This window comes from Strix uralensis, chromosome 24, assembly GCF_047716275.1.
Source record: "Strix uralensis isolate ZFMK-TIS-50842 chromosome 24, bStrUra1, whole genome shotgun sequence".
Lineage (NCBI taxonomy): Eukaryota > Metazoa > Chordata > Aves > Strigiformes > Strigidae > Strix > Strix uralensis.
The window spans coordinates 2,938,306-2,964,032 of record NC_133995.1 but is presented as its reverse complement, the minus strand read 5'-3'; the positions used below and the strand labels follow the sequence as shown (position 1 = coordinate 2,964,032).

Here is a 25,727-nt window from a genome sequence, read left to right as displayed (position 1 = left end):
ACATTGTCCTGGTTTTGGCTGGGACAGAGCTACTTGTTTTTTCTCCCTTCTTAGCAGCTAGAATAGTGCTGTGTTTTGGATTCAGTATGGGATTTGATACAAGAAGAATGTTGATACTATATTGATGGTTTTAGCTGTTGCCAAAAAATGAAGGACTTTTCAACTTCCCATGTCCTGCTGGTGCACAGGTACACAAGAAGTTGGGAGGGAGCACAGCCACAGCAAGACCTAAACTGGCCAATGGACTATTCCATATCATATATATAACATTATGCTCAGTGTATAGATGAGAGGGTTGATCATAAAGCTCACTCTGGCTTCCGGGATCGTGGTTTCAGGATTCTCTCTTCTCTGGGATCACCAGCTGGGAACAGGCTGGGCATCAGTCAGCGGGTAATAAGCAATCGCATTGCGCGTTACTCACTTGTATTTTCTATTATTACTATTATTATTATCATTATTATTTGAATTTTATTTTATTTCAATTATTGAATTGTTTTATCTCAATCTACGAGTGTCCCTATCCTTGCCCCTCCAACTCTCTCCCCCATTCCCCGGGGTGGAGGTGAGTGGCTGCTGGCCAGGTTTAAACCACGACACACATGTACAATGTGCACAGCTGCATTTCCCACCACCACAAGCATACAGCAACTTGATTCATCAGACACTTCTGTTTGTAAGAGATTTCCAAGGTCTGGGACTCAGCAGTACTGTGAGTAATGGCAAGGTCCAACGTACCTGAAAGGTTGAGGTCTGCAAGAACAACATTTGTCAGGAAGCCGTGCATATCAAAATGTATTCTACCATTCTTCACACTGTCTGTAATAATGGACTTCACAGAACCCAGGGCCAGCATACAAGCTTCATGTATTTTCCACCTGCAAAAGAATTCAGATGCCTTTAGGTTTTTCCACCACCATCACCTCAATAAATAAATAAAGATTTTTTGGTCTAAGCTATCAGAACTATTTCCTTAATCCCAAAGCACAGAATTTAAAAAGGCCCTGAAAGAAATGAACACTTGCAAAACTCTGCAAGCTGAGGGCTTGGAAACTCACTCAGGATAGGAAGTATTCTCAATGACTTTCTATAATACTGGTTGAATAATTGTACCAATTTTGTTCTCATAACAAAAAAAAAAAATTGCTTTTCTATGAAGGCTTATACCTCCCGCTGTGCCGTGCTTGATGATTCTATGTGCAGAAGTACATTAAAGGTTTAAAAATGTCTATTTTTGTATTACAGTTGGTTAATTACGATGAAATAGGGTTATGGGCAAATATCACTTCTCCTTGGTTTTATCTGTGAAGCAAATAACCTACTTTAAAACTTATCACCATTAAGGCAGATGGGGACTCAACGTCCAATTTCTCTGGCATTCAGGTGCTGCTCACTATACAGAGTGGCTACTCTGACACTTATATTCAAAGTAAACAGAAACACTGAACTAACGCATTGTAAAAGCAAGAGAGAATAGTTATGGAACAGCAACCAGGTACTCTCATAGTTGAGCTTTCTCATCCTACCTCAAAGTAACATTAAAAATTGCAACTCTGAAGTTCTAAAATTGAACACATACATCTGCATACAGCACCTATATCTCTTCTTTACATCAAGTAAAAAAATAAGAAAGATATGGCTGAAATTTTGAGCTCAATTAACTGAACACAAAGTGAAAGTACTGCCAATTTCTCTTCAGATTGTGTATAACAAATTATCATTTCCAAGGGTATGTTTTAAGGAATAGTCAGGGTCTGGAGAGAGGGAGCCTGGGGACAGCTAGCCTGTGCTAGGAATTGCTGAAAGTGTTCCACATAAAGATGTCATCATCTGGCTCAAGAACAGCTGTACTTCCTTTTTTGTCTTCTAATCAGAGTTCTCAAATTTCATCCTTGTCCATCAGCAGCAATGTCATGAAAAAAAAAGATTAAATAGTGCTGCACCCAATACTGCAAGAGCACTTGCCATTCGTATCAGTGTCGTTCCCTGCTGCCCCATCTCCTTACCAGTGCTCAGCACCGTTGTTTTTAGCCTGCTCAGCTTCTTGTAAATGTCTTGTGGCTGCTGCAGCCAAAGCAGTTGCACTCTCGTTCTGGAAATCAGCAGCCACAGCCTGCACAGAAGGAAATGATAAACGCTTATTTGTATAGACTTTTAAAAGTTGTCGTTTTTTCCAAATGCCCTTCATGATGCTAGGTTTATTATTTGTTATTATTATTTTGGTTGCATCTAAATGTGGAACACATTTCATACCAGCAACAGATCCTGTGCAGCAATCCTCACTGTATAGGAAAAAGTATCATCGTCTTCATCCTCCACAAACTGTTGTGGATTTGCGGTCCAAACTTTTATCTGAAACAGAAAGGAGACAAGGGTAGGGTAAAAGGGAGCTTTTCTGTTCCCAGTAATCTCAGCTTTGCAAAACTACTTTCAGAATTTTTCTCTGCCATAAGAAGTCATCATCTTCAACTGATTTTTCTTATATTCTGTTGGAGAAATCTTTGAAAAGAAGAGGCCCACTCTGTTCTGGACTCATCTTGCTCTTCTGCTCTTTGTTGAGATTAGAATTTAACAGAACTAATGACTGACCTGGAATCAATGGTACACAATTTATAGCTGAGGAGTGGGGGAAGCAGATGAAGCTTTAACAGAGGCGCCTGTTTTTACGCATGCCTACCTAAACAAAAAGACAATGGCTGTCAGGCTTGGGAGGCCAGGAGCCATGTAGAATTTCAGTACAAATTATTTCACTCTACTAGCACAATCTTTTCACTATCACAGAAACTGGGCTACCCCTTTCAGCATGATAATCCCCATTTTCAGAGCACAATACTTCATGAAGGAATGCAGGAAGAAAGCTTGAGAGAGTAGAGGTTGGTTCAGCTTGGAGAAGAGAAGACTCTGGGGAGACCCTACTGCAACCTTTCTATATATAAAGGGGGCTTACATGAAAGATAGTTACAGAACAAGGGGCAATAGTTTTAAGCTGAAAGAGAGTAGATTTAGATTAGATATATTGAAGAAATTCTTTACTATGAGGGTGACACTGAAATACGTTGCCCAGAGAAGCTGTGGATGCCCCATCATTGAGAGTGTTCAAGACCAGGCTGGAGGGGGCTTTGAGCAACCTGATCCAGTGAAAGACGCCCCTGCCCATGGCAGCAGGGCTGGACTAGATGATCTTTCAAGGTCCCCTCCAACACAAACCATTCTACGATTCTGTTATTTGCTGTCCACATTACACCATTTAGGAACATTTGGATGCTCTTGCCCTAACCCCTGATACAGCAAAGTGACAGAACAGCCTATTAGATTACAGCAGCCTCCAAGCACTAAAACTCTTCCTAGGACAACAGCTGCTTTAAATCTCTCATTTCATTTGCTTTCTACACAAGACAAACATGCTCACCTGCTCCTCTGTGATCTGCATATAAAGGAGGATGTAATAGATCAGCTCTGGCAAAGCCTTCTTCACTGTGCTCTTAAATTTGTTGTTTTCCAACAAGGCATGAACAAATTCAAATATGCTGAACACTAGATTTTCAAAGCCCAATACTTCACCTGAACAAAGAAGTAAGTGGGAAAAAAAAAAAAGAACACGACTGAATATGTCAACAGAAAGCCCAAAGTGAAAACAAAATCCACGACTGAATATGCTAACATACAGAAAGGTATAAATGGGTGTCAAATATAATTACAAACTGTTAGCTTGTCTGACGAGATAATGTTTATTCTTACTCCTGGACTAGCAAGGGCAGCAGCAGCCCCAGGAAGATGTCTGACCTCATCGCTTTCTGCTCTTTTCCCACCTCACCACACACCCCTCATTAAAACTGATCAAGCTCAACCTAAAACCTGTTTGGTTTTCTTTTGTCCTATTATATTTCAAAATTGTTGCAGAACTCCCTCCTTGAGTTGCTAGAAAACTTAAATTATGCAGCTTCATTGATTACAATCACCTGTAACTCACAAAGAAGTGGAGACTGTTCTAACACCATAAATTAAGCAGGATCTCCTACAGCATTTCAGTCACTGTTTTGCCAACAATATTAGGTAAGCCCATTCCTCTTCAAAAGAGAAGGCAGAAGTGCACTTTAACAAGTTCTTACCATCAGAATCCACAGGGTCCTCCACCTCTTCTGTGTAATTTACTTCTGTTCTCACATAAGTGGATGGAGTTAAGTAAATATGCATGTTTCTAAAGAACTTCATTTATTTAGGAATTAATCTGTTCCCATCTTAAAAATCCTGATAACTAGGGAAGTTTTCTTTCTTAAAAAAATCTTTGAACTTATGCACAGCCCTGTGTTTCAGAGAAAAGACAAGTCCCAGGAGCTCCTGGTTTTTTACACTGGCCAACTTCAAAGATCATTTCCACATCACTTCAGCACATCCTTTAGATCATTTGATTAACTTAAACCAAATCCACCAAGGCAACCCAAAACTTCATTTATGTTAAAACTTTGCAAGAACAGAACCACTGAGACTCACTCGTTCCAGGGGACAGTGAGCCAATTCGACAGTTCACTGCTGCCGAAAGGCAAAGAGCCACCCCATGGTCCCACGTGCTACCTTGTGCTGGCTCTGCTCCCTGTCAGGCCTCTCCACGAGCCTCCAACCCCGGGGAGTGGCAGAAAACTAACCTGGGGGTGGAGAGGAAGGAGGATGGCAAACTGAAGGTCCAACAAATGTCAGAGCAAACACAAGGGAAGGAAGGACAAGACTCTCCCCTTTTGCAAACAAAAAACTATTTTGTCAGCTCAGCTGCCAGCGGGACTGCAGTGGGAGTCAAGGAGAGGGAGAAATACACCATCAAAAATTTAACAAACAGCTCCTTGTATTTTAACAGGTGTCTAAAAAAAACACCACCAACAAAAAAAAAAAAAAACAGCTGACCTTGAAACTATACAGCCACTACTTGCTCCAGCACTTTCATAGTCTCCCTTTTCACTCTACAAGAACCTATCACTCAATATGCAAAACACAAGACTACGCAAGCAGCTCTGATATAAAAAGGTCTAGATCTGTGGTCTCTAGGAGAATCACCATTCTTATTAAATTACAGAGGAAAAGCTCAGTCAACCCTTACGTTATCATCACAACACATTGTCCAATTCTGCTGTTTATACCAAAAATTCAGAAAAAGCTACAAGAAGGTTCAGTGTTCTACAATTACTCATCATAAAAAGCTAAAAAAGCAACTTTTGGATTAACAATATGGAAAGATTTGACTTGTCAGTTTGCAAGCACTGGGAAAACTACCAACAGAACACCTCTGACATGGCTGATTGTGCAGTGAAGTAATGACTGGTATAAAATTCAAAAGGCAACTTGACTTCAACTTCAGCAGCAAGTGTAACCAGCCATTAGTACTGCTGTAGCAAGAGATATTGTAGATTCTCCTTTACTGGGAGTATTTACATTGTGACTAGACATCTTTTTAAGATGACAGTTTTCACCAAAGGGTACCAGAAACAATGCAGAGATCAGCTGCAATTCTACAGCCAGTGTAACACAGGCACTCACGTCATTCATTATATGGCTTCTAAGCTAAAAAAAAATTTAATGGAGCCTACTGCAGTAACACATATTTGGTACATATACACCACAGATGCCTATATTCTGTCTGTCACAGCGGACCACTCCACCCACCATGCTCTTCAGCCACGTTTAGGTCATTACTGTGTATGAGACAGAGGTTGTCTTGTTCTATTCTAGTTAAAACCATCCACCACAAAGGATATAAGGCGGCACTTTCCGTAAGGGTATTCCAGACAATGGGCAGGATCTGCTGCATTGACGAAACCATGTGCTTCGGATAGTTTTTCACAAGTGCTGTCACAGCCTGGAACAAAAAAAGAGCATCAATCAGAAGCGAAACTGGGGAAAACCATCAACAAACACTCAAATCACAGGCTGCTGTTTCATTAACAATTGAGATAAGCCAGTGTCTTCCTGCCACCAACATCTCCTCCTCTCACTCCTGACCAGGCAGTCCCCTCTCTTGCACAAACTCTGACATACAGACCCCTCTTCCTATTTGCTCTTTTTGCAGGGAAGCAAAGGGATAACACAAGATGTACAAGTCCGGAAACAAAGACAATGCAATAATTTGGTGGTAAGGTGTAGACTCCAATCAGAAGTACATCACCGCACAGCACTGTCTGGATACAATTACCACCTGTAGGCTATCTTGTCCCAGAAAATGAACTCTAATATGAAGTAAAACCAGACCAGAGCCTATTTCCTACACATGCAAACAACACATCCATTTGCACATCCAGGGAGCAGCTGCAGAAGAAAACACCCACCCAGACCAATTCTCTTGCCCATTTCAGCTGCAGACGCAGGCAGCTGTGCCAGCCCAACACAGGGGCTGCTTTGGGAGCAGCTCAGCAGCTCCACAGGAGCTTGTGCCTGGGGTTTCACAAAGCCAATCACCCTGATTTATGGGAGCCCTTTCACTGACACTTGCCAAAAAGCTTCTGTGATCTTCCAAGAGTCAGAGAACGCTCACTCCACCTAAGACACCACTTCCTCCCACAGGGGCACAGCTCTGTTTATTTTATATAGAAGAGCCCCTCACAAACTACCTGACTGCTGGCTGCTACAAAACATATGGGTATCAGTTTGTTGCTGCTTACCCCATACGAAACACTTTGTCCAGTTTGTTTGTTTGTAGCATTGGGTACACTAACAGAAATTAAAAAAAATAGTAATTCACCTTCCAGAAAAAACCCCAGCATTCTAATATCAGTATTAGAGATGAGCAGGCAGCCAGAGGCAATCCAGATACGTAAGGTTGAGAACGAGTCTGGTAGGTGCTAGAAGTATTACAGAAAAGACCTGTTGAAGCCTCTGGAAAAAAAATAAGTTTATGAATGTGCTGGCAGAGGATCTGAACCTGATCTGCAGGACTGCTGCAAACTCAACACCTCTACTATGGCCACAGTAGCATCTAAAGAGACTTGTTCCATATGCCACTGGTTATGAACCCCATGCAAGTTTTTCTAAGCTATATGCCAAGACAATCTTGCAGGAAGCGTTGCTGGAGTGGTAAGAGTTCTTCAGTTCTGCAGTTCTAACAATAGAAGACTGCATTTGCAAGTTTACCACTTTCCTGCAGCACAAGTCATTAAAAAAAGAGCACTCTCTCCTGTCAAATGTTGTATTTCAACCCCTGGCCTCTCATTCTTCCAGTTCCCACTGCTTGTTTGAGCTAAAAGAACTGCTTCACAGATCTGCTCCTCTGCCTACCCCCATATACTGCTCCACCACCTATTAAATCCTCCAAGAAAATCCTCATCCATCTCTCTTCAGAGCAAAGTGAAGCTGCTCCCCAAGCAGGATGTTTAATGGCCAAGTCAGGCAATAACCGACTGCAGCCACACCTGTAGCCTGAGTCACCGCACAGACACACCAAAATCACCACTGGGGGAGCAACACTGGGAGCTCCCAAACCCCTTCCAGCTATTCCGCGAGCAAACATCCAACTGCATCTCGACTAATTGCTCAGCATCTCCTTAAAGTCACTTGGTATTAAAGCCTTTTATTGCTTCACTTCCTACTTGTGTCTTTAGACAGAGAAGGAATCCCCAAATTTGTGGATAAAAAGCTTAAAATATACACTAGCCAGCAGCAGGAGAGCACACTAAAGCTAACCGTTCAGTAGGAGTGCAGCAGGTGTGGGTTATATACTTTGCTCATAAACTTAGGAAACTTGCCCCCAAGACACAGCTACCACCTTATCTTCCATCCAAGAACAAAGAGGGTATGATTAATTACTTTTTATAAATAATTCTTTGTTCCAACAGCAGGACAAATGTAGCATAGGTTCTCTGACCCACCTAATATACAGGTGTCAAAAGAACAGATTTTAAGCATAAGCAAAGAAGCACTACAGCAAAGCTGTAAGATACTTCAGAATGTTGGTTAATTGGTGCCCCGATATAATTACTGCATACTAAGTACATCATATTTGTATTCCCTTGCTAGGAAATTTGCCTTAACTCTATTATCTGTCATGTTTAATCACTCTGTTTCTCTTAAAACAGTTAATAGTGGCATGTTCAACAACACTGGAATTGGGATTCAAGAATCATTTACTTCCAGCTCATCCATCCTCAGAGATACCAGCTTAATTCATGCTAAACTATCAAAACAACAAAACACCACTGGTATTTTGTTCTCATCCTCACAGCTGAAAACATTTTTGTTGTGGCCAAACCTCCCATCTTCTCCAAGGGTCAAAGGCACTGACTACTCTGCTGATAACCGCTTCTAAACTTGTAACTACACTTGGAAAGATGGGGACAAATTAACAGTTGGTGGTTCGCCATGATATGATCCAACCTACTTACTCTCTTAAACAGGATACCTGTCCTAGCGGATCAGGCAGATGTGTACACTTCAGTATGATCCATTAAAGCTTTTGACACTGTCCTGCATAACGTTCTTACATGGAAAGCAAGACATTTTAGGTCAGGGCTGCCTCCGATTTCCACCGAGAACTCCACGAACCTTGGAGTACAAAACTCTCGAGAGACAGGGAAGAAAAAAACCAAAAAAAATCTTCCTGTCACTTGCTGCATAGCACTTCATTAAGGAAAAAAAAATAGGATTGAGTTTGCATCTGGTTGAAAATGTACTATAAAAAAAGTCCCAATTCCCTCCTCCATTGCATCAGCATTTCAAGGTGTTCTTGTAATGATCTCATCTGTAGAGCTGGCTTAACTAATCCCTTGAGGTCTCTTACTTCTGCATTACAATGCCTATAAAATCCACTTTTCTGGAAGGGAAGGCAATTTATGGGTCTTTCACCTGAATCCCTTTTCCCTTAGAAAATTGGTATCATCAGCTTAGAAACCCTAAGTGACAAAATCATGAATTGCCCTCAGTCAACAGCCAGAACACTCTTCACAAAAAGCCTCCTACAAACCACTTGTCAGCAGCAGATCTCTGAATTTACCATTTAAATCCATACTGATTTTCTGCTGCCATCAATGCCAGCCAACATACAATAGTGTATTCAGACCAAAATCCTCTTTTATTGCACCTACCTAGCAGTGGCCAAAAGCAGATGCCCACACACAAGGAACAGAGCAAGAACATGATGACATTTCCTCAAATACCTTCCCAGCCTGTCACATCTTTCAAAAGACTGCTGCTGTGTATCAGTGCAGACATACAAGTACAAATAACTCCAATTCCAGTACACGCTGTTAAGTAAATAATGAAAAGGCTGCAGAATGTATGAAAGTAACAAGAACAGAAGAACTGGTCTATGGTTAGAGTGAAACTATCAATTACAACTGCTTTCTGTGTAGGCTGAAAACTATTTCTATTCATTAAACATCCAAATGTATATATTTGGAATCAGAGATTCAGACATTCTTGAGCTGCAGCCTGTTCAAATCCAGATTACACCCTGCAGAGTCTCCCAGAGTATCCCCTTCCTGCCAGTGTCCCTATACATTGCTGTGCCTATATATTACTGTCCCGGGCATTCCAGTGCACAGCCAATGGAAAGTTAAAAAAAACAGCAAGAGACACTCTCTCAACCACACTTGCCAACATCCTACCCCAAACTCCCTCCCATCTGGTGCTGCACAGCAAGAAATAAGCTCCTGCTGTTTCCAGTGTACAATTATCCGCAACCCCTTACTGAGAAGTGACAGGATGCCATAACCAGGGTACTGCCACCTTTAACAGGACTAAGAAAACAAGTTCCATGACACAGATCTTCGTAGTTGCTAGTTTGTATAACACAACAGCATCCTCCCAGCATTTATTTTCATGGCTCCAGAGCAAAGCTGGCCATTATGAAAAACTTTTGATGCTTGTCTTCAATAACTCTTCCTGGTTTTCTTCAGGGAACGTGGCTGAATGGGCCTAGGCCGTCCATCTCCAGAAACCTGTTCACTGCAACCCACGTCTCGCTTACCCCAGCACACGTGCAAACAAACGAAAGATCTGGATTTGATTCTGCAACTTATGTTTTTAAGCTTTTCTTTTCTCTCCCATGTTGCAGGCAGTGCACCCTAGAACTCCCGTGTTTTCCCAGCTCTTGAAGGGATCTCCACACCTAGACCAGCACTCTTGCCCCCACACGCTGAGCTACATGCACATAAAGCTCTGCACTACAATCTTCTTCCTCCAGGAAACCAGGAGAATACAAAGACTTTCCACATCTCTTTGGCAGAGACAGTTTAACATTAAAGAGCAGGCAAGTTCTAGAAAAGCACCTGCACATAATAAGCTTTTAAAACTTCACCGCAGCAGAATTCTGCAGCATCTTTAACTCCTGAGTGTGGTGTCCAAACAAGATGCCTCCAAGATGTCTTAGATCAGCGAATGACAAGGACAGATCATCCTATGGATTGATCCCTATGGATCATTTATGGACACATCCCTATGGATCTCATCATAGGTATCTTGAGTTCAGTACAGGCAAAACAATTTATTTCAATGTTGTATGGTGCTGGGAGACAAAAAACTTCACTATTCATAACATGAGCAATACTAGGAGAGGTGACACACGCTCAAGTTTCCTCTGTTTTCCAGCACATCTGACAGTGTATTGGTATTCGATTCTTTATTTATTCAGTCTTAAGTGACTTACCTTTAAGACTTCCATCTTAAACCCGCTATCTGATGTAGGTCCGTCAGGCATCTGCAGGGCCTGAACAAAGGCCTCTGTGAACTGCTGCACCACAGGAAAAATCAGGACTTTGGCCGCACCCTGGTTGTAATCAATGCAAGCACCGGTGAATATTAGATACAGAAGCCCCATGTCTGACAAGTAAAGCACTAGAAGCAACGGAATTTACACTTCTATGCTACAAAACCAAAGAGAGACTCATGCCAACTGCAGAACATTGGAAAGTCACATGAAATACTTGTTTCAGACATCACTTTGGCTCTTTCCCCATGCTGGGAACTAAGTTCAGCTGAATCCCACCCTTCAAAACCACACAGCAGAGACTGCTACAAAACACACACTACATCTAAGCTAATCACTTCAGACTCTAAACAGAGATGCAGACAATCCAGCTGGGAGAGTCTCAGGAGCAGCACACATCCTCCTAAAGAGGCATTTTCATTTGATTAGATGAATCATGCCCTGCACCCGATCACCCAGACCCCCCCCCAAGCTATAAAAGAAACCTGTGGTGACTACGTCACACACCAGCAATTACACTGAACACTGTGGACAGCACTTATCTCCCTCCTGAGCCACCCTCCCCCAAACCAAACAAGCTCTTTGTGAGCTGAGTATCAACAGCTGGCCTGAAGATTACCACGATGATTCTTCCTAGGAAAATGCAGCAAGTACTTTTCCAGATGTCAAAGCACTCCATAAGCAGTGCTTGACAGAGCAACTAATATTGGACAAAAATAATTTTGAGAATATTCCTCATAATTCCACAGCTAAGACAGCAAAGTTATATGTTTAAATCAACGATGAAATACCACCTTAATAATTTATAAAAAGATTGCCTCTTTTTTCTTTTAAGTCAAATTTCAATAGAGAAAGTTTTGTATACAACGTAAAGGACACTTTCAGGCCTCCTCCAGAATAAGACAGTGGGGAGCTACTACTACCTTTTGGATACTGGTGCCAACTGCACTGTACCAATACAGTGTAATTATCAGAACTTCCCAGAAGGCTGCACTGAATTTCTCCCTGTGCAAACAGGGAGGAAACAGCAGATATCGCCACTCGCCAATGACCAGCCACTAGACTGAGAGTCACCCTTTCCTATCCTCACCCCCCAGAAAGTTAAAAAGAAATCCACTTGTCGAAGGCCATATAAAATGCAGATGTGCTCAGAGCCAGACAGGAGACTTGTGTATAAAGCTGCTTAACTGCAAGGTGTTTTTTTTCTTAACAGTTATTCTTCTAAAATTTTGTTTGGTTTGTTTCCACAACCCCTTTAGGAACAAAAGGCTAACATGCACGCTAAAGCAGCTGATGAAGTTCCAGGAGCTTGGAACCAATGCCTCATGCAAGGGCCGGAAAACTGCCCATAGTAACCAAGGCCTGGCAGCTTATCAGGACACACGGTTCACCTGAAGACTGGAAGCTATGACAGGGATTTCCAAACAAAGGGATAATACACTGTCTCTTCCCCATGCTTACTCCCCTTTCTCTGAGCTGTTGCAAGCATGTCTGTTGATCTGTCACAAGTTAAACTTAATTACGGAAGCCAAGTCACAGTATCAAGGCATGCATGTAAAGGAGGGAGTTAGCCACTTCACATGTATTAAATTACACCCTCTTCCCCAGAATTACAGCTGACTGCGTACATAACTCTCCAATGTTTCATTTTCATATAACAATTATCTAGAACTTTGCTCAGTTTGAATTCAATGCATGTTGTCCAGTAAGTTAAACTCTTGCCTTTTCCAGTTCCTCCATGTTACAGATCATATGGGCACACGTGGTAAATATCTCCACTGCACGCGATCTTGTGCGAATACCATACACCTAGAAAAGAGTTTAAATAACAGATCAGGAACACAAAATGCTTTTATTTCCTTTAATTTTCTTTTAATTGTATTTATGTTTTGCTTTAACTTGATTATCTTACCATTGGCTTCAACATTTCTGTTGAAACATTAGCTGCCATCAACTATCACATCATCAAGAAAATTCTTTAAGTCTAAGTCATACTACAGTACAGCTTAACGATTAAATGTGGAGTTTCTCTGCTCCAAGAAACATTCCCACTAATGCTGTTCAGTACCAACTTAATAGTGAAGATCATACCTCTGCCATTGTGAAAATTTTGTACATCTCTGGAAGAATAACAGGGGCAACAAGTGGCATCTGTGTGTCTGTCACTTCCCGTGTAAATTCTAGAAAACGGAAGAAGGAAAATCCTTGTAAGAAAACAAATTTGTAAGCAACAGCAACAGAATCTTTGGGAATCACTGAGCATATTGGAAACATGTTGATTTGTACTTGACTAGACCAGTGTCATCTGGCCTACCCACGGCAATCCATGAAGGCAAGCAGAAAAAAACCACACTAAAAATTGTGGGTATCAGGAGAACAGGGCGTTACAATCAAAGTTCCTTCTGAGCTATAACGAGCAGCACAGAACGTTCCTCCTCAGTTTTCACATCTACTGAGCATGCAATTCAACAGTGACCGACAGGCATCACGCCCAGGAGAAGAGAAGCAAGTTCCAATTTCGTCAATTTTGAGTGAAAAGTGATAGGATACTAAGGTAAGGAAAAGCCTAAACTGCTTCCTACGTCAGCCTTGCCAAAGCTCTCGGATACACCTACCTGTGAGCACTCTCATGGCTCCATGCACTGCATTCACATCTCCACTAACCAGCATCTCCATCAAGAGATTGAAAAGCTCGGGCCAGGCTTCAGGCCAGTCCCAATGGGCTATTGCTGAAACTGCGTAAGCAACACTCGAGCGCACTTTGCTGATCGACTCTCTCAGCCCGTTGGGTAGAAGCTCCCTAATAGCAACTTTTGCCTGTAAAGAATAACATTATTTAGCAAAACAGATCTCCAGTCATAAAGCAATTTAGTAAAATAATTTTTTTATACCTATGACTGTATCCTGATATTGATTCAATACTGGTTTTACGGAACGAACGCTCATGAGACAAAAAAAAGTTGCACACTACATCCCCTGTAATTTTTTATGGAAAACTGCACAGAATGTTTTAACTTAGCACTCTTCTCACACAGCATTCGGCCAAGCATACAGTAAATAGCTGACTGCTGCGATTAGAGAGGATGCAGATATCTACATGGAAGACATCCAGAGTTAGCAGAGATAAAACCCAGCTCCAGTGTCAGGGACTATGTTTGCTTACTTTGGAGGATTCTAGTGCACGAGAACTAGTCACCCAACCCTGAAGGAACAGGAAAAAAAAGCCAGCACTTCTAGGGCACAATTCACAAGATCTATTTCAAGTAATTATCTCTAGATGGGATGAATCGTACCCTAGATGTGAAAGATGGTCCAGTCAACAGTCAAAGTGGCAAAGGGCTAGAATCTCTGGCCATTTTAGCTGTTAGATACTCCTGCTGAACAGATTTTTAATGAAACCCAGCAGACCTTTAAACTGGAATTTGTAATGGGAAAATAGCCTTTCAGTTCCAAGCTGAAAAACACAAGATTTAGTAAATCTCTGAAAAAGGACTACCGGAATCAGTATTTGTAAAACTTACAAAGCAGCTTTTGTCTAGTCTTGCTCTTAGAGCAGCAGAAACATTACAACTGAACTTTTCTTACAGAAATTACCCCAAGCTTCAAGTCTAGTGTTGTTTTAAGCAACTGAAAACAGATTTTCCAAATGGAAAACATCAGAAAATCTTAACTGAAGCCATTAATCCTCGTAATACACAAGGGCACTGGCACTTTTTAAACTACCAAGAAAACTAATATTCTTGATGGATAAAGTGTCTCAAAGTAGACAACACGAAACCAGATCTTACCCTTTCTGTGGTCTCTGGAGGTCTAAACTTTTCTGACTGAGAACACCAGTGAGTTTCCACATATTGTTTCAAAATGACAGACGCTAGCTGTATTAGAAGAGAGGTCAAGAATCATTAACAAATCTTGCAATCATGGCAAGTGTCACCCTCAACCCGTTTGCTCAGTCTCCCGTCCCACCATGCTGCTTTTAGAGTGGCAACAGGGCTTGCCAAAAATGAAAAAAATCTTTGTGAAACGGACTAAAAAAAGACTACCACAGTAAAAAAATGAACTGATGACCTTCCATCAAGCAATGATGACCTGTGCAGCACTGACAAGGCAGTAGCTTTATTTCCTCACCTCTAAAAAGGCACAAGGTATGGGCCACATGGTAACTAAAGAAATACAGAACCTAAACTTCCTTTTCAAGGAGAAAAACACCTACAGAAAAAGCTGCTGCAAAAACAAGCCACACTTCTGCTTGTTGATGTCTACCATCCACCTAGTAAGTTGTGCCCATTCCCAGTACACTACTGTCTCAGCACTAGGTTTATTAAGTCCAAAGAGTACTATTTTCAAAAAAGGTAAGTGTATAACACCTGAATAATGCTGAAAGAGAAAGGAACAACTCTAGAGAAATGTAAAAGAAAATGGAGAAGCAGTAATAGAAAGCCACCTCGAATTTTTCACCTGGAAACACGAGAGAATATTTTAGGAACCAAGGAAACTACCATCAAAATTCTTGCTACGGTTGCAGGTAAACTCACCTGACGGATGGCCAGAGCTCCCTGGGGATCTACAGTCAGTTCTGCTAAATGAACACCAAATTCTGCAAAGGAAAAAAAATTTAAAAATGAAATAAAATGTTTGTGTCATAACTTTTGCTCCCACACAGCAAAACTCATCAAGATTTTTGGAGAAAGACATCATACCAATTGCATGACTCATATGTGGGAAGGAGAAGACAATTCCAAAGTGTAGCTACTCAAATGAATCATGAGCATTAATTCTTCCCTGTGCTCTCTGCACAAACTTCATTTATTTTCTCAGCATCTCATTGCTTTCTCTTGTGGACAAAAAATTTTGCAACCCAGGTTAATAACAAGCAAATGATTTACAACTTTCAAAAAAATAAAATCTTATCTGCAACATAATATCACTAGTCAAGTCCCTACATGAGGGATGCATGGATAAGATCCAGGATGGAGCAAGTCAGAAGACTGTCAGCCAGAAGTCCCTTTTTGGACAACCCGGGTTCATCCAGAGAGTGATTTGGAAACATCACTTCAGCTGTCCCAAAACACACCCTGACAGCTCAGAATGCACCAAGCGCCTTCCTGAGCAAACCCTGCCTGAGCACACTGACACCAGGAACTGTCTGTACAACCATTTGGGCTGCGGGACCATCTCCAGCAAGAAATTTGTCCAGAAAGAGCAAGAGCTGCCTTTAGTTGCCAAGCCAGCTCTGTAACAAAGGCAAAATTAAAACGTTTGTACCAATTGTGTTGGCGACAGAGCACAGGAAATAAAACCCAGGAAGAGCAGCTGTTACGGTATGGTAAATCCATATGCCTTGACAAATTTGCTTAAAATTGCAACTGTAAGCTCCAAGTAGCTGATAACTGTACTAAATACTTCATTTCATTTCACTAGTATGCTTAAGAAACGAATTTGTGATGTTTTAGTTCTAGAAACCGTGGAGCAGAAGGTATGCCCTGACATCCCGCTAGCACAACCTGACTCCCATGGACAGGTTATACGTGCTGACAGCATCCCTGACAAAACCGTATTGAAAATTCTTCTCAAAAAAGAGTTGTGCAACTTTCCTTAGCAGCATATTTGAGCACTTCACAAATGCAGTTATCTGAGTTTCTCCTAAAATCCACCTCACTTGTAAGAGGCTTTTCTGGGTTGGGAGATAATTGCCTCTCACTTTTCCATGCTTACATTGAACATGCACCAATTCCTTCAACCTTTCTTCACAGATCATGCATTTTAAAGAAAATTAAAAAAGAAAAAACCCCTCTTGTCCTAGCTGCAAAAGCAGGGAGGCTCATTCTGAGATGTACTTAACATAATACTCCTCTTAACTGTAGCAGTAATTCTCCTTCTAGCTGTCTGCAATATTCCAGACTTGAGTATGGCATTGCATTTCAGCCACATTTCTAAAGGGTATAAATGAACCAGGAAGCCAGAATAAATGCATAGTTGCAACTCACAACTGCGACTCCATTTTGCAATATTAAATCTGTTTGCATATATCTTTTCCCTTTACATATATGCACTTGATTTACAGTATTTTGTTTCAATGGTTTTAGGCCATCTCTCCAATTTTCCAACACCTTTTTAACTCTGCTCTCCAAGCAGACTGCAGTGCTATTGTTGGTGAACTAGAGGTGTACTCACTACTGCAGCAACCAAGAGCTCTGTCTTAAAAGCCCCTTGGGTTTGACAACAAGCCACCGATAACGACTCTACTCACAGGTTTCCAGCCAACTGTGAACCTCAAAAATATTACAACACTGTATGTTCTTAACTGATAAATGATCAATGTGGCAAATTCGTATCAGGAATCCTACTGAACTCAAATCATTCACACCCAGCACTTGCCTGTTTAAGCAATAAGCCAGCTCTCCCATCAAACAAAAGTTACATGGATCTATCAAGAACAGATCATAAAAACCTGTATTAGCTGTGTAGCATCTATTTATCCTATTATGTTATAGGATAAGCTGTTTAAAGAACTGGTCCAAGAATCTTTCCAGGGACTGAAATTACACTGCTCGTTGTATAGCTCACTGCCTCCTCTTTTCTCAAAGAACTGGTTTATTATTGTTCTTTTCCCACTTGGCTGCAAACTTTCTATCTTTATCATCGATAACTGCAGTTCAAATGCATCTCTTCTTAAGTGCTTCCTTCACTTCTATTTTGTGATTTGAGATATCAGAATCATCAAGTCTTCCTCCCAAAATAAAGTCTGTAAAACCAAAAGACTACAAACTTTTTAACGAAGGGCCTGGCATAGGGAACACTTAGCAAACACATTTCCTCCCAGCTCTGCTTCTCCTCTTCAATAACCTCAGTATTAGTGAAATCCTATTCTCCAACTCTCCTCCTTCACAACCAAGCTCCATCTATTGCATAATGTACTACCTCTCTACCCCTAACCTTTTGGAGAAATTAAGCCAGACCAAATCAAAAAATAGTATTAAGCAAGCAAGAAGGAATAAACGAGCAGGACTTTGTACTGAGTCACTGAACTTCACATCCTGCCTTGCTGAAGTGAGCTAGCACCGATTGAGTCCAGCTCGGTACGTCCATACAAAGCTGGTTCAGGAGCTGCTACAGGTCCCTTTTAGTTGTCTCTGCTGGGGGCAGAGACAGGCAGTGGTGGAGGAAGAGCCTGTGGTAGCTGCTGCATCCAACCCAGGTGAATCCACCGCCCCATGGCCGCTGACACTCCAAATTAAAACAACATTCAGCTTGTAGCGACTAGATGTCACAACTGCAGCAGCGTCAGAAATCGAGTTCCCTTCACCCAGCATCTGCCCAGCCCTTGTGCATCGCAGTCTTCAGCCACACAGGTGCAGGCAATGTTTTCCATGGGACTGGTTTTCAATATCATCATAAAGAAATTTGGGTTGAAAGGGACTTCAGGAGGTCATGCTGTCCAACCTCCTGCTCAAAGCAGGGTCAGCCACGAGGTCAGAGCAGCGCAGAGCTTGGAGGGCATCTGCAAACCAGGAACATCAAGCAAGAACCTAATGCTCAGCCATAGTTTTTACACACTACAAATGTGCTTCTTTGAGGAACTTCTTCAGCATCCATCATGATGTTCAAGGAGTAATCCAAAAGCACTCTTTTTTTCAGCACACCTCTGAAAACCACACCTGTATTTTTGTCATTTCTCAGCAAAGGACAGAAAGATTAAGGCCAATCTTCTCCAACATTTATGATGGCTTTAGGTATCTCTCTTGAAATCCCTTCTTCACAACTCCTCACTACACTCAACATGTCTGCAGCATTTCACAGTGCAAATAACGGCATTTGCTGCTGTGAATAACCTTTTTTCCTGAAAGTAAGGTATCACGCGTCCCAGTGTGGCCATTTCTTATTTAAATTTCCCTGTTAAAAATTCAGTTCAATGTTAAAATGTTAACTCCTGTTAAAAATTCAGCTCAATTTATCCATCCACAGGATTTCCACCCATTTCTGTCCATCATTCGCTCTACCGCAATTCAAGTTACAGCCAAGAGACCACCATACAACCATATACTGTGGCCATGTTTGTAAACCCTCCAGAATCCCTCCTTCCACACAATACTCTGGTTTTATGGCATAAAATCATGTATTCAAGAAGGTACCCAATGCAATACAGAAATAACTCAAAGCCATATGCGTTAAAACAGTTATGTCAGGAAGGGCCCAACCATAAGCAAAACCATGCTGAACTGGTGAAGCACAAGTGATGCTACAAGTTTCGTGCTACCACTGTACCTACAGTTGTCCTCCTGATATAAATGGACAGCAAACAATATCATGCAAATATCATCAGTGAATCAATGGAGTTTTAAAGCATCAAACAAAATGTGCTGAGCCACTACTCTGGAAGAGAAGATACATTTAGAAGACCTGTAAAGCCAATATTCAAATCTGAGATCATGTTCAAATCAAAGCATTCGTTGTCTCCTACACAGGACTAGTCTCAAACAAGATGGACAAAATACTTTCAAGAGGATCAGCGTGTCCAGATTGACACATGAGTCAATTTGCCAAGGTCAGCACCATCTTCACAGCCACCTGCACCTCTCAGCTTCTGGCAACAACCAACCTTGCAAAGGACTGAGCTGAAGATGCCTTTTCATACACAAGATGTCACAACATAAGCCACACCAAAGACAGCCTTATAAATGCTTCTTCTACCTGCAAAAAGGGCAAACAGAACCACATAATGTAGACAGGCTACAGAAAGGCAATTCTCCAGCCCGAAGCCATTCATCTATCACCACCACATTTCCAGAGCACAAGAGCCAATAGCTCAGAGACTTAATACTGCCACCATAAACCATCAAACTTGTTATCTAACCAGGCAAGCAGGTAGAGGTATTTTTCAACTGTGTAAGAAGCTGGCATTAAAACTCCTTATCAGCATAATTTAGAGGAACATGTTACAGACACTGCTCCTCTTCCCAGGGTCGCAGTACGGTCCCTCCTGGTGCACCTGCACCTCCTTCAGAGTGACACTGTCCCTGCTCTGACATCCCTGGAGATGGTTTGGCCTCCATACATGTTCTCCAGTACAGTAAGACCTAGAGGAAGAGATTATTTTTACACATTACAGAATTATCCTCAAGTCATGTGAGGATAGCCGTAGCATATCCACACGTACCATCAGAGGTGGTGTATGATCTTACTGCGATGGGCCAGATAAAGGGGGAATAGAAACACTATCTCCACTTCACCGGGAACAAGTCAATGGTGGAGTCGACCCAAATTAGACGCAGGAACAGCAGCACCACTTCACTACCTGGAGCTCTCATTTCCCCCGCCTTCTCCCTGAACAGTCTCAGGCATTGCTTTCGTTCCATTAAAACCTTGAGACAACAAAGGTCGCCAGGTGAACTTTCATCCTTCCAGAGACTGGCAATAATGCATCTCCCATCCCCAAGCTGTCAGGTGGTGCCTATTCCCACACTTTCTCAGCAGACAAGAAGATGCAGAAGCAGGGAAGAGATTGAGTCGCTGGGTCCATGTTTGGAAGTTGCTAAAGGGTGACATGGCAGGAAGAAACCACCACCATGTCCCTACTCCAGAGCTGACGTCCTGTATTCCTCCAGAACAGCTGGATGGAGTCAGACAGGAGACTCCTCTTGGACAGTTCAGCCTGCTCCCGAGGCTCACCTGACTCTGCATTTCTACCCATCCCCTTGTATAAGCACCAGACAGATCCACTATCAACCTGCTTCAGGGAGCTCAACTGCATCCTCACAAAACACTGAACCATCTCAACCCGGCTAAACCCCATATGGAAGAGAGCAGGTGCTAGCACGGGGCAGCACACAGCACACCGGGAGAGCTAACTGCTGTATGAGCTTAACCACATTACACAACCCAACCTGCAAGCAGCTTAAGAAGAGAGGTGAGGGCAGAGCAACGCTTCCCGCAGCACACCCCCTCGAAAGGTTGGCATTAGGAACCTCCTGATGCAGGTGGTGCATCCTATCACCGTGTTTAATGGTTCTTGATGAGTTTTTTTCCTCCAGGAATGTCAAACTGTTTTTAAACCATTTCTACCTCTTAACATCCCATAGCGATGAGTTCCACAGTTTGCACACTGGGGGAAACAATCTACTTCCTTCTGCTTGTTTCAGATTCATTTTCATCTGATCTAGCTTTATGAGAAGTCACAAATAATCACTCCTCAACTCACCTTCTCTGTTGCTTATGATTTTAGAGCCTCCAGCTCTGCTAACTCTTTCCCAAGCAGAAAAGTCAATGTATTCGCTCCTTCTGAGAACAGAAGCTTTTCCACACCTCTGTAAATGTCTCTGTGCTGCATTTTTACTGCCCTGCTTTATCTCTCCGGAGAGCAACAAGCCCATAATGCATGCAGCACTCAGACTGCAGAAGCATGAGGAATTTATGTCGTGCTTTGTTCTCTGTTCCCTCCTTAACGGTCCATTTGGCTTTTGGAGCATGGCAGAGCAGTGAATGGGTATTTTCAGAAAACTCTCCACACTGACAATGGGATTTCTTCTCCCAGTGACAATAGTTAGGACAGCCCGTTACTTTTTAAGGTATCATCCGGGCTGTCTCCTCCTCCCCCAACACTACTTTGCTGCCCAGCACTGACCTACACCTACCGTTTGCACACTCTTTGTGAAATCATTCTGTAATTTTTGCCACTGATTCTCACTCTGGCCAGACTGAACAGCACTATCAGCGACTTTGTCACACCACTATTCACTCTTTCACATCACTTACAGATGTGCTGAGCAGTCCAGCTTCACATGGGACTCTTCGTTATCTCCCTGCAGTGTGAAACATGACCAGTCACTTCCACCTCTTGTCTTCAAGCTTTTAATCGGTTATTAACTCAAGAGCTGTTCACAACAGTTTAGTTTCTTAAAAAGTTTCAGTAAGGGAATTTTCAAAAAAGCTTTTTGGCAGTCCCAGGGACTCCTTCAAACAGTTCTTCTATTAAACAGATTGACTCTGCCACAACAATCCCATGTACCCTGTTCTCCTCATTCCAACTCTTGACATAATTTTAACTATTACAGGCCATGCAAAAGCCACACCAACTCACCTGTAACAACCCCAACATTCACCCCTCCACTCCTCACCTTAGAGCCCTCACTAAAAGCTGTCCCATGTTTAACAACTTACATTTATCTGGTCCCTAAGTGACCTTAAGTGGCAAGTTTTACAACACAATTCGTAGCACAGTAATTTAATGTTTGAGTCCCTTTAAAACTCTTGGAGATCCATCCTGTAGCACTTGCTGTTTAAAAGTAAGCTGGTACGTGAAACTGCTTCTACTCATGCTTCAACTTGACATGGATTTTCCAACATGTCCCCTGTAGATGCCCTTCAACATGGCAAGTTAAGTCAACACCAGCACAAGGAGTTCAACTTTTCTGCAGGCCTATACTCCCTGAACGTACCTTGCATATTTCAGTCACCTGGTGGCTATGGGCACCTCTGAAATGCTTTCAGCTTCTGCAACAATTGAAAGTATCGTAAGTTTTAATGTCTGTAACAAGTTTCTCCTCATTTTTTTTTTGCCCTACCTTCATTTATTTTTCATTAAAAGTGCCAACATTTGTGCTCTTTTCTACTGCCCTCACTTTTACTTTCAGCACCTTCTTCATCCTGCTTAATGATACTAAATATTTTGTTTCTTTAAAGTACTTCTGACACACATGAACTACATTTCTTTACCTCAATAATATTGTGTTGGCAAACACTGTATTCCTTTAGCTCCTCCTCTTGGTTTTCGCAAGTTTCTCCATACCAAAGCCAGCACAGAAAGGAGAATATAGCTTATTCCTCCCATGCTGCTTGACTAGGACAAGAGAGGAGGAATCCCACAAGTGCAGAATAATTCAGCTGAAAGAGACCTCAGGAGGTCTCCAGTCCAACCCCCGTGATCAAAGCAACATCAGCAGCACCAAATCAGGTTGCTCAGAGCATGTTCTAGGCAGGACTCAAGGATGGAAATGGCACAGCTTCTACGGACAATCTGCTCCAAAGCTTGGCTCTCCTCACAGGAAAAAAAATTTCTCCAGTCTGAACCTCTTGTTTCAGTTTGTGCCTGTTTTCCTTCATCCTCTCCCACCCCCCAGTGTCTTGACAACCTCCTCATAGTTACCAGAAGCTGCTGTCAGATCCACCCCCAAAACCCTCTTGCCTCCATACTGGAAAACCCCTCTCTCCCAGTGTCTCCTCATGTGGTGAGTGCTGTAGTTCCCCAACCGATTCAATAGTCCTTTGCTGAACTCACTCCCGTTTGTCGCTGTCTCTCTTGTACTGGTGGGGTCAGAGCAAAACCGAACAAGTAGTCTAGATGTGACCAAACAAGCACTGACTGGAGAGGGCTGATCACTGCCTCTGGTCCTGTTCATCCAGCCCAGGCTGCAGGTGGCCTCCAGGGCACACCGCTGGCCCTGTCCAGCTCACCAGCCACCAGGATTTCCAGGCCCTTTGCCACAAAAGCTGCTCCCCAGCCAGACAGTGCCTGACCTGCACCCCTGAGGCAGGTTCTCCTATCCCAGGTGCAGAACTTGGTATCTGTCCTTGCTGAATTACAGGAGGTTCCTCTCAATCCACTCTTGCAGGACTCCCTGGACAGCAGCCCTGCCCTCAAGGACATCAACCACCTCCCCTCCAGTTTGGTGTCACCTGCAAACTGCAGGAGAGGGTACTCTGTAGCCTCTTCTGGATCATGGCTACAGGTCCTGCAGTGGACCTGTGCAGTTCTGGGATTGCAATCACAGAGAAGTATTGGGTGACTTCAGGATATTTGTAAAACAGTGAAAAAATAGAAGTGCAGATGCCTCCATTCCTCTTGCCCTTAACGTTATCCACCAAATGTAATTCTGTTGCATTCCTGGGCTCTCAAAGGGACCTTAGGGACATTCATCACCTGGAGGCATCAAAAAAATACTCTTTTTTCTGGAAATATGTTACCCAAACCATTACACAAACTTGATTTCATTTCTTGTGGTAAGATTCAGACTGTTTGGGGAAAAATGTTGCCACTGAAGAGCATGCTGACTGCAGTAGCTTTGCAAGGCAAAGGCTCTATGGGTCAGGGAACCTCACAGCACATCCAGACTCATGCTACTGCAATGCTGTCGAATCACTCATTAAAATCTCCAATAGCTGCAGTGGCAACACACAGATTTCCCTGTAATGCACCAAGGAAGACTTCACCTGCGAGTGCTACAAGCACATGTTAAGGGACTGCACAAGAAACATTTTATCAAACGATCTGCCTTCCTTTCATCGCCCCAGTCTCCTTCCCAGAGTAACATAATCACAACACTATTCTTGACCCAGTCACGCCCTTAAACCTTCCTTCTCTTTACCACAAGCTGCTTTGATAACATTTCTGAGCTAAAGTTCAGGAGCAGAAAGACTTTAAAACACTTCACAAAACACTTTCAGAATGGCATAATCTGACAAAGGTAAGGCAAAATTTCCAGGAGGGTCCATGAATAACCAGCCCACCAAGCTGCCAGGCTGCAGGCACAACTTAGGGCCAAGGGCTGCACTGTCCAGAACCCAGCTCCCGTCACAGCAGAGTACCTGCAAATCTTCCAGTGGTTTCTACAGATTCCAGTTCTTTGGGATGGGTCATAAAATGTAAGCTGAAGTGAAATAAAATGTTACCATCAATAGGTTTTTAAGTGTAGCCTCCACCCAGGAAAAGCAGCAAGTGCATGAACTAGCTTAATGCCACCATAAAAAGGCCAGGTGAGTAATGGATTAATTAGAGGCACTGCTTGAATTTGAGGTGCTTGCTCTTCTAAGTTCTGTCTTTTCAAAGCCATAGGCCAGTTGCCATCCAGCTCCAGTATCTTCCGTGTCCTTAGCTCTCCACAACAGACAATGGAGCTCCAGCATGTGAGTTTCACACAAGATGATGGTACAGCTACATCCTGACTGCACTTAACTTAAAACACACTACACACCTGCAGGATGTGGGCACGCACAAGGGCACACACGTCCAGAGGTGGAGAGGATCACCATGGGAGCGGGACAGGCCCTGCAGACAAACACGCAGTGGGAAGGCCCTCCGTGACCACCATGTGAGCAACCCCAGAGACTTTGGCTCAGGTGGAAAGAGATGCCCAAAGCAACAGGCCCGCTGCTTTGCCATCCCACCCCCTCGTCCACGTCCTACTACCCACGAGCTTAGAGCCCTCCTCGATCACGCAGCTCTCACAACACGTCGCCCCATGGCCGTTCCCCACACTGCCCCACGGCCATTTCCCTCCTGCCCCGCTGACGAGGTGCCTTGAAGAAACCCCGCCGCGGCTTTGCCCGGTGACCCCCGCTGCAGGCCGGAGACAGCCCTGGCGAAGTCCCGCCGGCGAAGCCGCAGCTGAACTCCTGAGGCGGGGCAGGGGCTGCTCAAAAGAAACCGGGCACACGCCTACAGCCGGTACGAAAGCTGCCGCCGCCGCCGCTTCCCGCCGGCCCGAGCGCTGAAGCTGGAAGTTTTGGCCGAGGCCAACGCGCGGACACGAGCCGTCGGTACCGGGAAACGCTGGGGGAAGGCGGCGGCGGCCTTTCCCCAGGCGGACATCGCCACCCCCCCGCCCCGATCCCCTCAGCGCGGCCCGGCCCTCACTCACCCTCCGTCACCTCCAGCACCTTCACCTGCTCCTCAGCGGCGGCGCGCACCGCCTGCACCGGGCACAGGATCCCCGTCAGCGTCTCCACCAGCGCCTCCTTCAGCCCCTGCGCCACCGGCCCCGGTCCGCCGCCGCCGCCTCCTCCCGCCGCCGCCGCGCCCGCCATCGCACCCCCCCCCCCCCCCCCCCGCCCGGCTCCGCCGCGCGCGGGCTACGGGCCGCCGCGCGCGCCAAACGCACGGCACGCACGCACGCACGCGCGAGCGAGAGAGCGAGAGAGCGAGAGAGCGACGCCGCGCGCCCCGCCTGGCAGAGAGGGCGGGGGGGCTCCGCGCCCCTCACAGCGCCCCCCGGCGGCGCGGCGGGACCGCGGGCTGCGGCGGGAGCGCGGTCATGGCGGCGGCGGCCCCAGG

General features: G+C 43.8%; 1 protein-coding gene across 2 annotated transcripts in view; it reads right to left on the bottom strand.

Annotated features, from left to right (window-relative positions):
• IPO9 (importin 9) overlaps positions 1–25,480 on the bottom strand; it is a 40,240-nt gene extending 14,760 nt beyond the window's left edge. For both annotated transcript variants that reach the window (XR_012632106.1, XM_074893392.1), the window contains exons 1-13: positions 25,315–25,480; positions 15,217–15,278; positions 14,470–14,556; positions 13,297–13,498; positions 12,773–12,861; positions 12,404–12,490; positions 10,622–10,741; positions 5,736–5,845; positions 4,110–4,159; positions 3,410–3,561; positions 2,254–2,352; positions 2,007–2,113; positions 739–878 (exon numbers count right to left, since the gene is read on the bottom strand). Coding sequence is in view for 1 of the 2 variants with exons in the window: in XM_074893392.1 (XP_074749493.1) it covers positions 739–878; positions 2,007–2,113; positions 2,254–2,352; positions 3,410–3,561; positions 4,110–4,159; positions 5,736–5,845; positions 10,622–10,741; positions 12,404–12,490; positions 12,773–12,861; positions 13,297–13,498; positions 14,470–14,556; positions 15,217–15,278; positions 25,315–25,480 (1,471 nt within the window). In the remaining variant the exon portion in view is untranslated. The remainder of the gene's footprint in view (positions 1–738; positions 879–2,006; positions 2,114–2,253; positions 2,353–3,409; positions 3,562–4,109; positions 4,160–5,735; positions 5,846–10,621; positions 10,742–12,403; positions 12,491–12,772; positions 12,862–13,296; positions 13,499–14,469; positions 14,557–15,216; positions 15,279–25,314) is intronic.
• Positions 25,481–25,727: the final 247 nt, after the last annotated feature.